General features: G+C 34.9%; 1 protein-coding gene across 1 annotated transcript in view; it reads right to left on the reverse strand.

Annotated features, from left to right (window-relative positions):
• The window catches only part of Nop17l (PIH1 domain-containing protein Nop17-like), a 45,297-nt gene extending 34,661 nt beyond the window's left edge, over positions 1 to 10,636 (reverse strand). Inside the window, exons 1-2 of the mRNA XM_089096161.1 lie at positions 10,586 to 10,636; positions 1,121 to 1,595 (exon numbers count right to left, since the gene is read on the reverse strand). Coding sequence (XP_088952287.1) covers positions 1,121 to 1,576 — 456 coding nt within the window. The 5' untranslated portion in view covers positions 1,577 to 1,595; positions 10,586 to 10,636. The remainder of the gene's footprint in view (positions 1 to 1,120; positions 1,596 to 10,585) is intronic.
• Positions 10,637 to 13,546: the final 2,910 nt, after the last annotated feature.

Genomic DNA, 13,546 nt, shown 5'->3' on the forward strand with positions numbered 1-13,546 from the left:
TGGACCTCTAGCTTCATATTTCCACCTAGCAAGAACTCCTGGCACACTTCAACTTTTATAGTTGTTTAGCAAGAGCCACATTACTGTTACAAGACCGTATGACTGAAACAGGATAAGTCAAATTTTGTGGCAATTGAATTTATTAAAAAGAGAAGGATTTAAAATATATTTACAAATTTTGTTTTTTATTTATTTTACTTTCAAAAAAAGAAATCTTCCAGAGCTTCATGAATATATTTGAGACAAATTATTTGGTGGCAATAGAGAAAACTAAATTAAAACCCTTTAACTCCAACATATCTTCTTTACCTAATACTTGAAGAACTCTGCAGATAACACAAATCAGTCATTTCTCCAGCCAAGATATGTATTCATCAAATTTATTATACCTTTGTAAAGTTCAATTCTGCATTAAGTTATTAGAAATGATCTTTTTTTTTTTTTTTTTTTTTTTTTTAAATCCTTAGCTAATCATTTTTTTATCCTTAAATTAAGAGAAAATATAGACCAAATTACCATCGAAAATTTTAGAATTGATAAATTCAGGATATACATGCACACAGGAGAAGGGAGAGGTGTAGTATAAAACCCTCCTTACATAAACTTTGGAACTGAAATCCCTCCTAATGATCAGTCTGTGTAGATCTTACGATTTATATGGAGCTGAGTGGATAAAGTATAACAGGTGAGCCACATTAAGGTTTGAACCTTCATGTCTCTATGGGGGAATGTGTATCTTAGATTTTTCCTGGGGGTGGTGTTGAAAAGACAAGCAAAGGACATTTTCTGCGTTAAGAACAAATTCTGGAAGTAATGGATATGTGGAAGAACCCAGGGAATGCAGAATTCCCGAGCCCTGTCCCCCTTTCCCTTGTGTGCAAGTATCTGCATGAAAATCCAGTTTGTAATTCAACAATCTTGAATTATAACTGTAGAGAAAGACCAATTCTAACCATCATTCTACATAAGAAATTCAATAAGACTGTATCAACATTTCCAACTCTGCAGCAGATTCAAGTTACAACAAACATACAGCTAACCAATACATCACTTCAACTTAAAATAATAATAAATGAGCTAAACAGTACAGTGGTGTCTTAACGCTTGAAGATTTTCTCACCTTTAAACTGTCTTTAACTTCACGGACAACATCGTCCACTTTAACTTGTTCCAGTATGCTCCAATCCCACCCCGAAAACAGTTCAAACTCCAAAGAATCACAAGAAGTTCTAAAATCCAATTCAAACTGAACTGTAACATTATTGTCCCAAACATCAACAACAGGACTGTTTACAATAAATAATGACTGAGAATGAAATGAAAGACATAAGCGATAATCTGTAGCACCATTACAAAAATCACACTGAATTTTACTGGCATCAGAATCTGGGTTGAACTTCATAACAAAATTTTCAGGTAGAACATGTTTCACATTTATAGTTATACACAAATGACAATCAACAGCAGTAATAAGGAATGGTGGGAGAGTAGGGTTACTTGATTTGTTGTTTAATGATGCACTAGATTTGATGAAACTGCTCTTCCCTCCATGATTAATAGGATAGGTTAGTACCATATTGTGAAGCAAAGAATATCTAAAAGAGAAATAACAATTAATTTCCTGAAGAAAATGTGTTTTTCCTTCAATATGTAACACCACAGCAAAACCCTCTGCTTGCTTCACTCACTATAGTCAGCACCTTGGGCCTCTGTTCCTCAAATAAGAACAGGCTTAAATGTAGGCGCAAAAGGAGGGAGGACAACTGCCCTCTCAACTAGAGAAAAAGGATGACAACTTTACTTTTGGGCTTATGCTACTGTATAGTTGGCCCTTTTCTCCTTGGATCTCTATAAAACTATGCCATTTTTATTTTAATAAAGACTTTACTGTTCATATCACCTTCAAAGTGCTTTATTTTATTACCTGTTTACTGCAATTCAAATCACATTGAAAGTGGCCATGAAAGTTAAACACAACCCAACTCACCAAATATCATACCCTAATGACAGTTACCCATTTCTATTGCCTTTTTAATTGTCTGTCAAAATAAAGCAACAGTTTAAGATTCCAATATGTTCATCAAACACTTGAAAAAAAAAATTCTTTTAATAAACCTACTCTGAGCAGGAATATTCTGTTCAGAACCTCAGCAGAAATCAAATTGGTTACAAATGACAGACTTATTTTCTTGGGTGAATTTAATTTCAACAAGATAAGCAAAATGGGCTTTTTTATAGGCTAACTCAGGGTTCCTACTCTTTTCTTGAAATGATTTTCCATAGAGTAGCATAGGCCACAAAGTAAAATTCCTTTCCTTTTCTCTAGGTGAGAGGGCAATTGTCCCCCCTCCTTCTTGTGCCTACATTCGAACCTGTTCTTATTCGAGCACCAGAGGCCCAAGTTACTGCCTATAGTGAGTGAAGCAACACTTTGAAAGCATTTTCTGCTGCTAGCTGGCTAAAATACAAGTCAAGCTGTTACATCTACGGCTTGAAAAAATATTATACCTGTTTTCATTATACTTTCATTTGTTAAATTGTGTACAACTATTGCTGGGAATTATGGTGATAATATCACCATATCAGGATAGATTTTGAAAGATATATAATATTGTATCTATAGCATTATATTGGTATTATAACTGCGTGGATATTGCTGTCTTTAATAATTCCAACTACTTTCCTCTTCTCGCAATGTAACACAACTAATACAGAAGTTATTCTCTTCTTTAGTTCTTACTCAACTATTTTACATTATTATATCAGTTTAAATTTCAATTTTCAATCAAATGCGCCTTCTCCAAAGTTTGTACAACCATACTTTCTATAAAATTCATAAATTTTAGCAATGGGTAACATGCAATAACCTACAGACCTTGCCCTAAGGATTGTGAGGGTTTTTGTTAATCATGTTTATGAATCACGTTTTATTGTTTGATTGAAAATTGAAAGTTTTAGTGCCCTCTTAAAAAGTCAATAGTGATTGTAGGGCAACCAGCCCCCCCCCAGGGAAAACACCTATGGAAAATACCTCAGAGAAATAACACCTTGCAGACAATACCTCCTTCTGGAAAATACCTCCCCATGAATGATCTCCCTCCAAAAATACCCTTGGTGGTTGGTTGGTATCCAATCACTTTTGACTTATAAAAAAATCCCAGAACTGCCTGGGGATTATAACTAATTCCACATCCGTCTTCTCTCATCTCTCCCCTAGAGCTAATTCTGTATTTATCTGAAGGCTCAATGGGAGTTGAGATGTTTTGGCATTAAAATACACCCTTTAAGGTATCTCCCTCTCTTCCTAGCTAGAAACAATCAGAGAACCCTAGTGCAGAAGTTTAAGTACTTTTTTAAGTTTGGTAATTTGCCCATTGCTTACAGATAGTGTTTGTTACTGGAAAACTTACAGGCATTTTTCTCGTGGAAGATTTCTGAAGGGGGGGAGGGGGAGTTTCTGGGCGATTTTCCATGAGAAGAACATTTTAGCATGGCAGGGGGGGGGGGCAAAACTGACACATGAATTGCTCTTTTCTACTTTCTTTAGCACTTCTCAGCTAAACTAGAAAATACCAGAGCCCAGAAAAAATATTCCAATTTAGAAAACCATATTTTCCAAGTTCAATGGAGGTTTATTATCAAATCAAAAATAAATTACACCTAATAACAATACTCAGTCCGTTCCTGGACGCCAAGATCCTCAATTACTACCTCTTAAACATAATATGCAGCATGGTCACTACTCCTACTCACAGAAACAACTTTACCTCTCATTCATTCCAACATAACTACCAGTTATCCTCCTACCCTTTGCCCCAGGGGAAATTGCCTTGCTATGAAAATAAAATGTTAACTTCATTTTTGCCTATTTATATTTAATACATTATATATATATATATATATATATATATTTTTTACCAATATTTAACTAATCTTTTCCAATGCTAATAAATAATTTTTTACTCTTCTTTTAAATGACGCGAGGGAGTTCCTATCTCTCAGTTCTTCTGGTAACAGGGTCCAAGACATTGTACAAGTTATATTCAGAGGAAAATCCAATTGTACAGTTGGGGTGAAGGGTATTTGCAGGTTTGATGATGATCGGGTATTTGCATTATGCTGTGGTCCCTCAAGTACAATCTGAACCAATCCAGAGTTTTACCTCTTATTCCTATATGCTCCAGTTTTCCAATGAGAATAGGGTGGTACATAGTATGTACCACCTTTAGCATGTACCATAGTATGTACCAGGATTTATTTGGGAGAAGACCCAGGTAATAACATAGTAGTCAATTGTGGTGTCCCCCAAGGGTCAATATTAGCACCACTACTGTTCCTGCTTCACATTGATGATCTGAGTAGTGTATTAAACCTGGCATGCACTATTCTTTGCTGTTGTAAGCTATGTCATGATGAAGCTTCTTTTCAGCCTGTAGATGATGATGGGCTTGTGGCTTTTGCAAATGATACCACACTAGGCTGCTGTGAAAGGGATATAACAGTGCTCTTTTCCAAGCTTAGGGTTGTCCTTGAGGAGACGTATCTCTGGATGGATTCTAACTGATGTGGGATTAATATTGATAAATCTTGTGTTTAATTTTTGCCAGGTTGGAAGTGTCCATCTGGAGGTGTGTGGTATTGAAACACACAGAGGTTTGATCAGTTGGCCAGAGAAGCATTTAGCAAAATACCTGAGAGTCTTGCTTGATGAGAACCTGTCATTCCTGCATCATATTCAAGAAGTAGAGCTGAAGATATCCCGGAATCATGGAATAACAAAGAAACTAAAGAATGCTTTGCCATAGGAAACACTAGTCCTGGTATATAACAGTCCTATCAAACCCCATTTATAATGCTGTGCAATGATCTGGCAATCAACTTTTAATCTCACCTGCAGAAGCTCAATTTGATTCATGAACGATCTTTGAAACTCATTGGAAAACATGAAGAGTATAAGTCAATGGAGTTGCTGCATCATCAGTCATGCTTGACCTTTGTGTTCAAATTTATAGCTGGTGAACTCCTGTCTGCATTTAAAATATTTTTTAGAGTAATCTTGGACCAGCATAATGTAAATACCAAATCATCATCAAACCATGCTCTACAGGCTAAAATATGTCCAAGGAAAGTATTTTGATAAAACATAAAATCGCAAAGATAAATGAGGACAATTAACAGCCAGTGAAAAAACCGAAAACTATGCAAATATTTCCATCAAGACCTCTGCTTGACCATTCTCAGTGCAGAATAAAACTGATAAAAATATAAAAACCAAACCTTAAAATAAAACACCAAACTAAAATTGGACGACCCTTTCTTAGTAATGGTGTTACCCTTTCACTGTTACTAAGAAAGGGTTGTCCAATTTTAGTTTGGTGTTTTATTTTAAGGTTTGGTTTTGTTATATTTTTATCGGTATTTTATTCTGCCCTGAGAACAGTCAAGTGGAGGTCTAGACCAAAATATTTGCATAGTTTTTTTTGTTTTTTTCACTGGCTGTTAATTGTCCTCGCTTTTCTTCACAATTTTATGTTTTATCATGATTAGCCAGTGTGGTCTCAGAAATTATTTAAGGTATTTTGAAGTACCTACCTCCACCCCATCTCCCTCTAGAGGGTCCTGACTAGTGTTGTAACTGGTAAAATTGGTCATGGTCAAATTGGGTATTTTAATGTAATTTTATGGACTCCTGTAAAATTAGTATTTTACCTATTTTATATAATTTAAGTATCTTATGTAATTTATGTATTTTACTGGTTTATTACACATTTTACAATGCCTTGCAATTTTCAGAGCACAAAAGCACAGAGGTTGGCAGAAAAATTGATTGAATATGATTTTCTTTTGTGTTCCCCAGTTTAAAAGGCTGTCTGTTTGACTTAGGTCTCTTGTTATCAGAACAATAAAGTGTATTATTGTATATTTAATTATTATTATTATTTTTATAATGGAGAAATATTAGCTGAAATAAAATTATATTAGTTCTGTGAATTGTTAAAGACAGAAAGGGTTACAAGCAGGATTGACATATGACAAACAAAGAAAAAAAAATTAAATAGCCAAGAAAAATGAGGGTAATGTCAGCCAGCAGACAAAAAAGAAGCAAAAATTATAGAGGCAGATATTCCATCAGGAACTTCTATGCAGCCATCTTAAGTGCTCAACAAAGAAAGAAAACTAACCTTTTGAATTAGCTCTAACCATGCAGAAGAAAGACTGAATCAAACAAACCAAAAGAAACAAGCCAGAATAAATGAAAGACTATTCACCAATTAGATTCGGCAAGAATTCACTGCTTGGTGATTACTTAGCTTATCTACTGACCTAATTTTCATTAAAAGTGTAGTCAGATGATCTTAATTTAAACTGAAGAAAAATTTATTTGAATCCTTTAATTTTAAGTTATTGTAATTTGGGTTTATAGGAATATCTCCAGTTTCACTATTTAAAGAAGGGTATCTATTTATGATTTTTTTTTTAATTTCAATTGCCTTCCTAAAAGAATATGGGAAGCCATTTCCTTCAAATATTAAAGTTGCCTCATCAAAAAGAACTACATGGTCTAGATTTTCAACAATGTTGAGGGCCAAAGCAGAATCAATATTCTCATTTTTATTTTAAATTTCACATCCCAGAGAAATCTTGTATTCATGCCATCTTTTCCTCAAGAGCTGGTGTTTACCCCCACCCCCCCCCCACCCCCAGGAAAATATCCCCATGAAATATTCCCCCTATTTTCCCCTCTGATAATTCCAGATTTTCATTAGAAGGGAAATTGATATTTCTACTCTCCTGTTTAAGTCAGGGACAATTGTATTGCATTACCTATAGTAAAGACCCATAAGGGTCCCATGTATTAATGTTCATTCATTCTTTCCTAGAGGCACTTCATGTGGATGAGGTGATCAAATAAGCTTTGGAGGGGGCTCAACCAATTGGAAATTGAAAGTTCCAGTGCCTTTTTCTAAGATTTGAACCTGCTTTCCAACCAATTACTACCAAATGAGTTGTTACTGACTATGGTGTCTACCAGAAATTCTTATTCTAGTTTAATGCCCCTTGTGTTTTAGCAGTTGTTTTGAAAGAATCTTCAGATAAATACAGTATTAGCTCTAAGGGAGAGACATTTAGAGGTTGGAAGTAAAAAATGATATATAATTGCCATAACAGTATTCAGGACTTCTGTTCAGAGGGGGGGGGGGCTTCTGAAAAGGCACGGTCACCTGAATCAGAATCTAAGTCTGAAGGAGAGGAGCTATATTTGCAAGCAAATCCTGTTGAAGAGAGTCTTAATGACTGTGAAAGTAGCTGAATGTTCTGCTATTATGATCCAGTGCTTAGTCAATCAAAGTCATCAAAGTGTTACAAAACTCTTTTTTACTTGTATTTGGTACTTTTATATATAAATGAAAAATAGCATGTATATGATATGAGAAATGTGGCTGAATATGGCCATCTAAATATAAAAAGCTGTTGGGGTAACATTTCTTATGTTTAAATGACTAATATAATATTTGATTTTTTTTTTTTTTTTTTTTTTTTTTTTACAAAATGGATGTCTAAAAATCAGGCACTTTCCAATTTTTGAGGCATTACCCTATGCAAAAAATTACCAAAGGGTTGACCTAGACAGTTAATTTAATTGATGAAACTTTAGATAAAGGGGTATTACCTTTTTTAACTCCAGGAAGATCAGAATAGTTAAAAAATTTCATTAAAAGCTCTAAGTGATGCTTAAAAAGAAATGCTAAACTGGTCTTGTAGCTACAGGACAGCTCTAAAACACTAATTTTACCCTGTATTACCTAAGAACTACCTTATTTTTTCCAATTTTACTTACCTTGTTTTCATTTTGAGGTAATTTTACAACACTAGTCCTGACCTTTGATGACCTTTTTTAACAATCTGTGTGTTATAAAAGTGAAACCTTGCAAAATAGATTTTCTGCTTAAATGAAGTATAACAAAATTGTTTTCAGCTTCACAACTTTGCTCTATCCCAATTTATAAGGTTTTAAAGATATGCAAATACATTTCCTAAGTTCTAAAAAGAAAAACCATTGATATGGCTGAAAATTCTACTCAAATAACAGGAATTGCATTTTCTGAACTAAGCCAGAGAAAAAGAAACTGATAACTGAAAATTAAGGTAAAATGTTGTTTTGTCAAAATTTCATAGGCCATGCAGACTAATTTCAGGACCCCCTAGAGGGAGGAGTGGAGGTAGGTAGCCTACTTCAAATATCTTACTGGGACATACTTTAGACTGTAGACCCATCCTTGAAAGTTTAATTTTCCTAACCTAATGGCTTTCCAAGATAGCCAAAAGTATCTAAAGTAGAATTTTACTCCACCACCACATCCCTAATGTGCAAATATAGAGCCCAAATTTGTTTCTAAAGTAACTAAGAAACCAGTTTTTTCTTGAGTTTTACACAGCATTAACATGAGTGTAAAAATGTATAATACACAAGTACCAACTATACAAAATAAATATATACATTTTTACTGCCTGTCACTATTGTTTTTCTGGTTCATGGTCACAATTGAATTAATTTATGGGTAGGCCTACACAGGTTGAAACAACAGGCATTGGCAGAATGCATAGAAAATATATAATTTGGACTATATATTTGTAAAATTAGGGAATGGGGAGAGCTGGGTAAATTTTAGTAGTTCATATTATTGACTTACAAATAAAGTAAACATACTACTTGATGCCTTTTTTGATGCTCTTTCCAAATATAATACTCATTTTTGTTGAAAATGAATTTTAACCCCACCCCTATATATATACCAATTTCAGGGTATAAGTTTGCACATTAGGGGGGGGGGGAGTGAATTTTATTTCTGATGCAAATGAGAGGTAAGTTTAAACTTATACCCCCACCCCCCTAATGTGCAAATATATACCCTGAATTGGTATATATAGGGGGGGGGGGGGTAAAATTCATTTCTGACAAAAATTATTATTATATTTGTAAAGAGCAAAAAAAGGCATTGAGTAGTAGGCCTATGTTTACTTTATTTGTAAGTCAATAATATGAACTGCCAAAAATTTACCAAGAACTGTTCCTAGGGTTGGTGGTTTCCCAGGGCAAACTTAATTGCAGTGCACCTCTCCTGACTGAAACATAAGCAAAACAAGCCAAATCCAGGCAAAATTTTTATCTAAGTGGACAACCTCCAGCCATAACACCCAGGGCAGCTGTCCCAATTTCTCATGTCCTTCTTGAAAGGCTCTGGGAGGGTGTATGTAAAGTATAGTGCAGCTACAGTCAAAATGTGGTAGCCTATTCTTTATATTTTGAAATATGAATTGTTTTCTTAACATGTCTACTTCTTAATTGGGTAAATTTTTAACAGATCATATTATTGACTTACAAATAAAGTGAATATACCACTCAATGCCTCTTTTATGCTCTTTATGAATATAATAATCATTTTTGTCAGAAATGAATTGTAGCCCCCACCTCTATATATACCAATTCAGGGTATATATTTGCACATTAGGGAGGTGCAGGGAAAGTATAATCTTACCTCTCATTTATATCTGAAATAAAATTTGTTAAATTTTTACCAAATCATATTAGGCTATTGACTTACAACTAAAGTGAATATAGCCTACCACTTGATGCCTTTTTTATGCTCTTTACAAATATAATTATAATTTTTGTCGGAAATTAATTTTATCCCCCATCCCTATATATACCAATTCAGGGTACATATTTGCACATTAGGGAGGTGCAGGGAAAGTTTAATCTTGCCTCTCATTTATATCTGAAATAAAATTTGTTAAATTTTTACTGAATCATATTATTGACTTACAACTAAAGTGAATATACAACATGATGCCTTTTTTTATGCTCTTTACAAATATAATAATCATTTTTGTCAGAAATGAATTTTAGTCCCCACCACTATATATACCAATTCAGGGTATATTTCACACATTAGGGGGTTGGGGGGAAAGTTTAATCTTACCTCTCATTTACATCAGAAATAAAATTTAGCCCCCCCCCTAATGTGCAAATATATACCCTGAATTGGTATATATAAGGGTGGGGGAAAAATTCATTTCCATAAAAATGATTAGGCCTATTATATTTGGATAGAGCATAAAAAAAGGCACCAAGTGGTATATTCACTTTATTTGTTAGTCAATAATATGATTTGATAAAAATTTACCTAAAATTTGCCCCCACCCCCCTAATGTGCAAATGTATACCCTAAATTGGTATAAATAGGGGTGGGAGTAAAATTCATTTCCAACAAAAATAATGATTATATTTGGAAAGAGCATAAAAAAAGGCATCAAGTGGTATGTTTACTTTATTCATACGTCAATAATGTGAATTAGTAAAAATTTACCCTTAATTGACCTTTACCCTACTTTATAATCACTTCTTTTCCAAATTCCAATAAATATGGTCAACCACTGTTAATTGCCCCCCCCCCCCCTCCTTACTTAATGGGACTAGGTACGGGAACTCTTCTCAAAACCACACTTCGATGAAGGACAATTTCAAGAATGGATCTACATTCACTAGCCATGAAGTAGAAATCACAAAACAAAAATATCTTACGAAGTAAATTTGCAAAGTAGAGTAAATTAGAAAATTTGCGTCACTAGTTATATTTTGTTTCTTCCTGTTTACGTTTGATTTGAACAAGCTGTGACGCATATTTTGCGAAAGTTCCAGAAAAACCGAGCTGAAACCCCGGGTTCCCACTGATGCGATTTCACCATAGAGATATAAAATATAAATTCTTTTGGATATTATTTGATGAACTCTTTGGATTTCACGCAAAATTGATAACTTTTGCGTGATCCGTCAAATTTCTTCCGTTTTTGCAGCAAGTTTATGCGTCATAACGGTTCAATGGCTGCGTTGAAACATTTCTACTGAGCGTTGAAAATCGCTTCCGTTATTTTTCATTAAAAACTTTGTAGAACTAAAAATTGCAAGTAACTGACAAACCAATCATATTTGGCTGGAGTTTTCCATTAATATTTTACAAATAACACTTAGCCCTTCACAGATTTGCCCTTTGAATGTTGTTATGCTTTTTTGGCTTCTGGAACTGGATTTTTAGCCTATTCCCGTGCATTTGCTTTTTAAATATCTCACAATAAATTTTTGCGGTTCAACGGCTGCAGTGAACCGTTTCTGTGTGAACATTTTTGCGTTATCCTGACATCTGCCATCCGCGAGCTGTTTTGCGTTAAAAAATTGCATCAATGGGAACCAAAGGAAAATTGTTGCTGTTGAGGAGTGTTTCCACGTCGCACAGTCCAAAAAGAATTAGATTAGGCAAAAAAGTGAGTAGAATAGAAGTAAAAATGGTTTCATAACAAGTAGAAAATAAATTGCTTAAAATCATTTTTCTAAGGAAATAAGAATGCAGCGGCTTCATGCTATTCTTTCTGAAGCTTCGTCCTTGCTAAATAAATACCTTAGAGGGTAGAATTATTTTAGTTGTTCCCGAGTTTTCCATTACCATGGACTTCTGGCCGTGATGACATACGAAAACGGATACACATGACTGAAACTTTACTAACAACAAACATTAACTTTTTGTTTGACGAGATAACATAATTTTTTTTACCCAAATTCTAATCCCAGCATTATACCGTCAACAAATAATAACGAATTAGGAAATTGGGGTAAAATCCAAGTTTACGAGGCTTGACAAAAGATTCTTTTTAGGTATACAGCTTTAATATATAAAACCAGGATACAAATCTAAAAGAATTAGATCAGATTGGACGCTAGCTAAGCTATGTGAGAACTATTTACAAAAAGTTTCAATTTTTCTTCATCCCGTGAATGTTCTATACTTAGCAATATATTAAACATCATGTTTTAAATAACTTCTAAAGTTCACTTTAGAAAGGGATACTTTTGAATTCCTGTGATAATTCTTTATTGGATTTTCTGGCCATATTTTTTACTTTTTGCTATTGTCAAAGAACTGGGGATGCATTTCATATCGTAAAGGTAATTTTTTTGTTCAAATCCTTGATACACTGGTTCCACCGACATGATAATTTGATACCTTGATACCTTGACAACCCTTGATACATTTGCTCCACGACATGATAATTTCTTCATTGGAAACATCAGCCCCCATCTCTAGGCTTCTTATATAGAAACGAGTGAATAGTTTTATGTGGAAAATCTTCAATACTGATTCAATTTTTTTTTTGTAGGGCGAAAAAAATGCACTTTAAAGAAGCGTATTAAATTTATTAAATGCGACGAGAACAAATTCAATTGATCCCATTAACATTCTTTGACATGGATTTATTACCGCAACAAAACATGATCATTACTTTGAGAAAAGTCTCCGGCTCCTAAGTCCGTCCAGTAAAGTGTCAAGGCATCCCATTACACCAGAATGCCATATACAGTTAGGGGTTGGTGCTGGACAACCTGCTCGTGGTGTCCTTGCTTGTACTAATCTTAGTCCACAATTTGAATGGTGAGAGGTGTCATAAAAATAGTCTGCTCCGAACCCGCCATAGTTCGAACTTGTGCTGGGGCACCACATCCATTTCTGAGGATGGATAAAAGATGTTTTGTCTTCATTCCCCATCCAAGGAATGCAGCGGCGTTTGGATCTCTTTGCCTTAGGTGGGCAAACCATCCGACAAGGTGCGTTTTACCTGGTTACAATTCATCGAAATAGGCCTCAGGCTAAGCTGACTCTCGCCGAGGACCTTTCACAAGCCCACAGGAAGTCCAGTAGCGCTTATTTACGGTAGCCCACTGCAATTTGTAAGGTCTCAGAACTAAATTTAACCAATTCCTGAATCTGGTGAGCTCTATCAAACCATCTATTATATGCTTTACCGAGACCAATCTCAACCATGAACAAGCGAGTGGTGAGGTTACCATACAGGAGGATACGCTACTCAGACGAAATCAAACCAAGCACGCATTGACGATACAAAACATGGAAGAGAGGTGTTCCGTTTATATACAGAGCCAAATATCATTATCGTGTCTGAATTTCCCAAACTCAGCAGGTGAAGAAGCTTTCTGGGTTAGGGTGATCCCCCCAAATAAATCTATGATCATTTGGACTGTATATAACCCTCCAACCTGCCCGATCTATAGCTACCTTGAAACTTTTCTTGATTACACTCGGGATAAATACGCCAAGCCGGCCAACATCCTGCATTGACAATTCAAAATCCTTCATAGCTCATAGCTCCGTAGCAAAAAAGAACTGATATGGAGGATTTCAGACTTGTGGGATCTTTCTCTTTCGCATGGACTGGAGAACTGATTAAATTTCATACGCACCAAGGCCCCAATGGTTTATCTTGTCTTGATCTATTTCTTACGGATCACCCATATCCCTTTAAAGTTGACACTCAAGCCTTCGTTTGTGACTACGTTACCGTCATTGCACATAGAAGTATTAATATTCCTCTCCCTGTAAAGCAGGAGCGACATATCTGGAAGTACAAAAGAGGAGACTGGGATGACTTAAGAAACGTACTTGTTTTTCAGCAAAGGAAAGCTTTCCTACTTGAA

The sequence above is a fragment of the Artemia sp. Qi Xiang Cuo genome, chromosome 10 (genome assembly GCF_049724085.1).
Source record: "Artemia sp. Qi Xiang Cuo chromosome 10, ASM4972408v1, whole genome shotgun sequence".
NCBI classification, from domain to species: Eukaryota; Metazoa; Arthropoda; class Branchiopoda; order Anostraca; family Artemiidae; genus Artemia; species Artemia sp. Qi Xiang Cuo.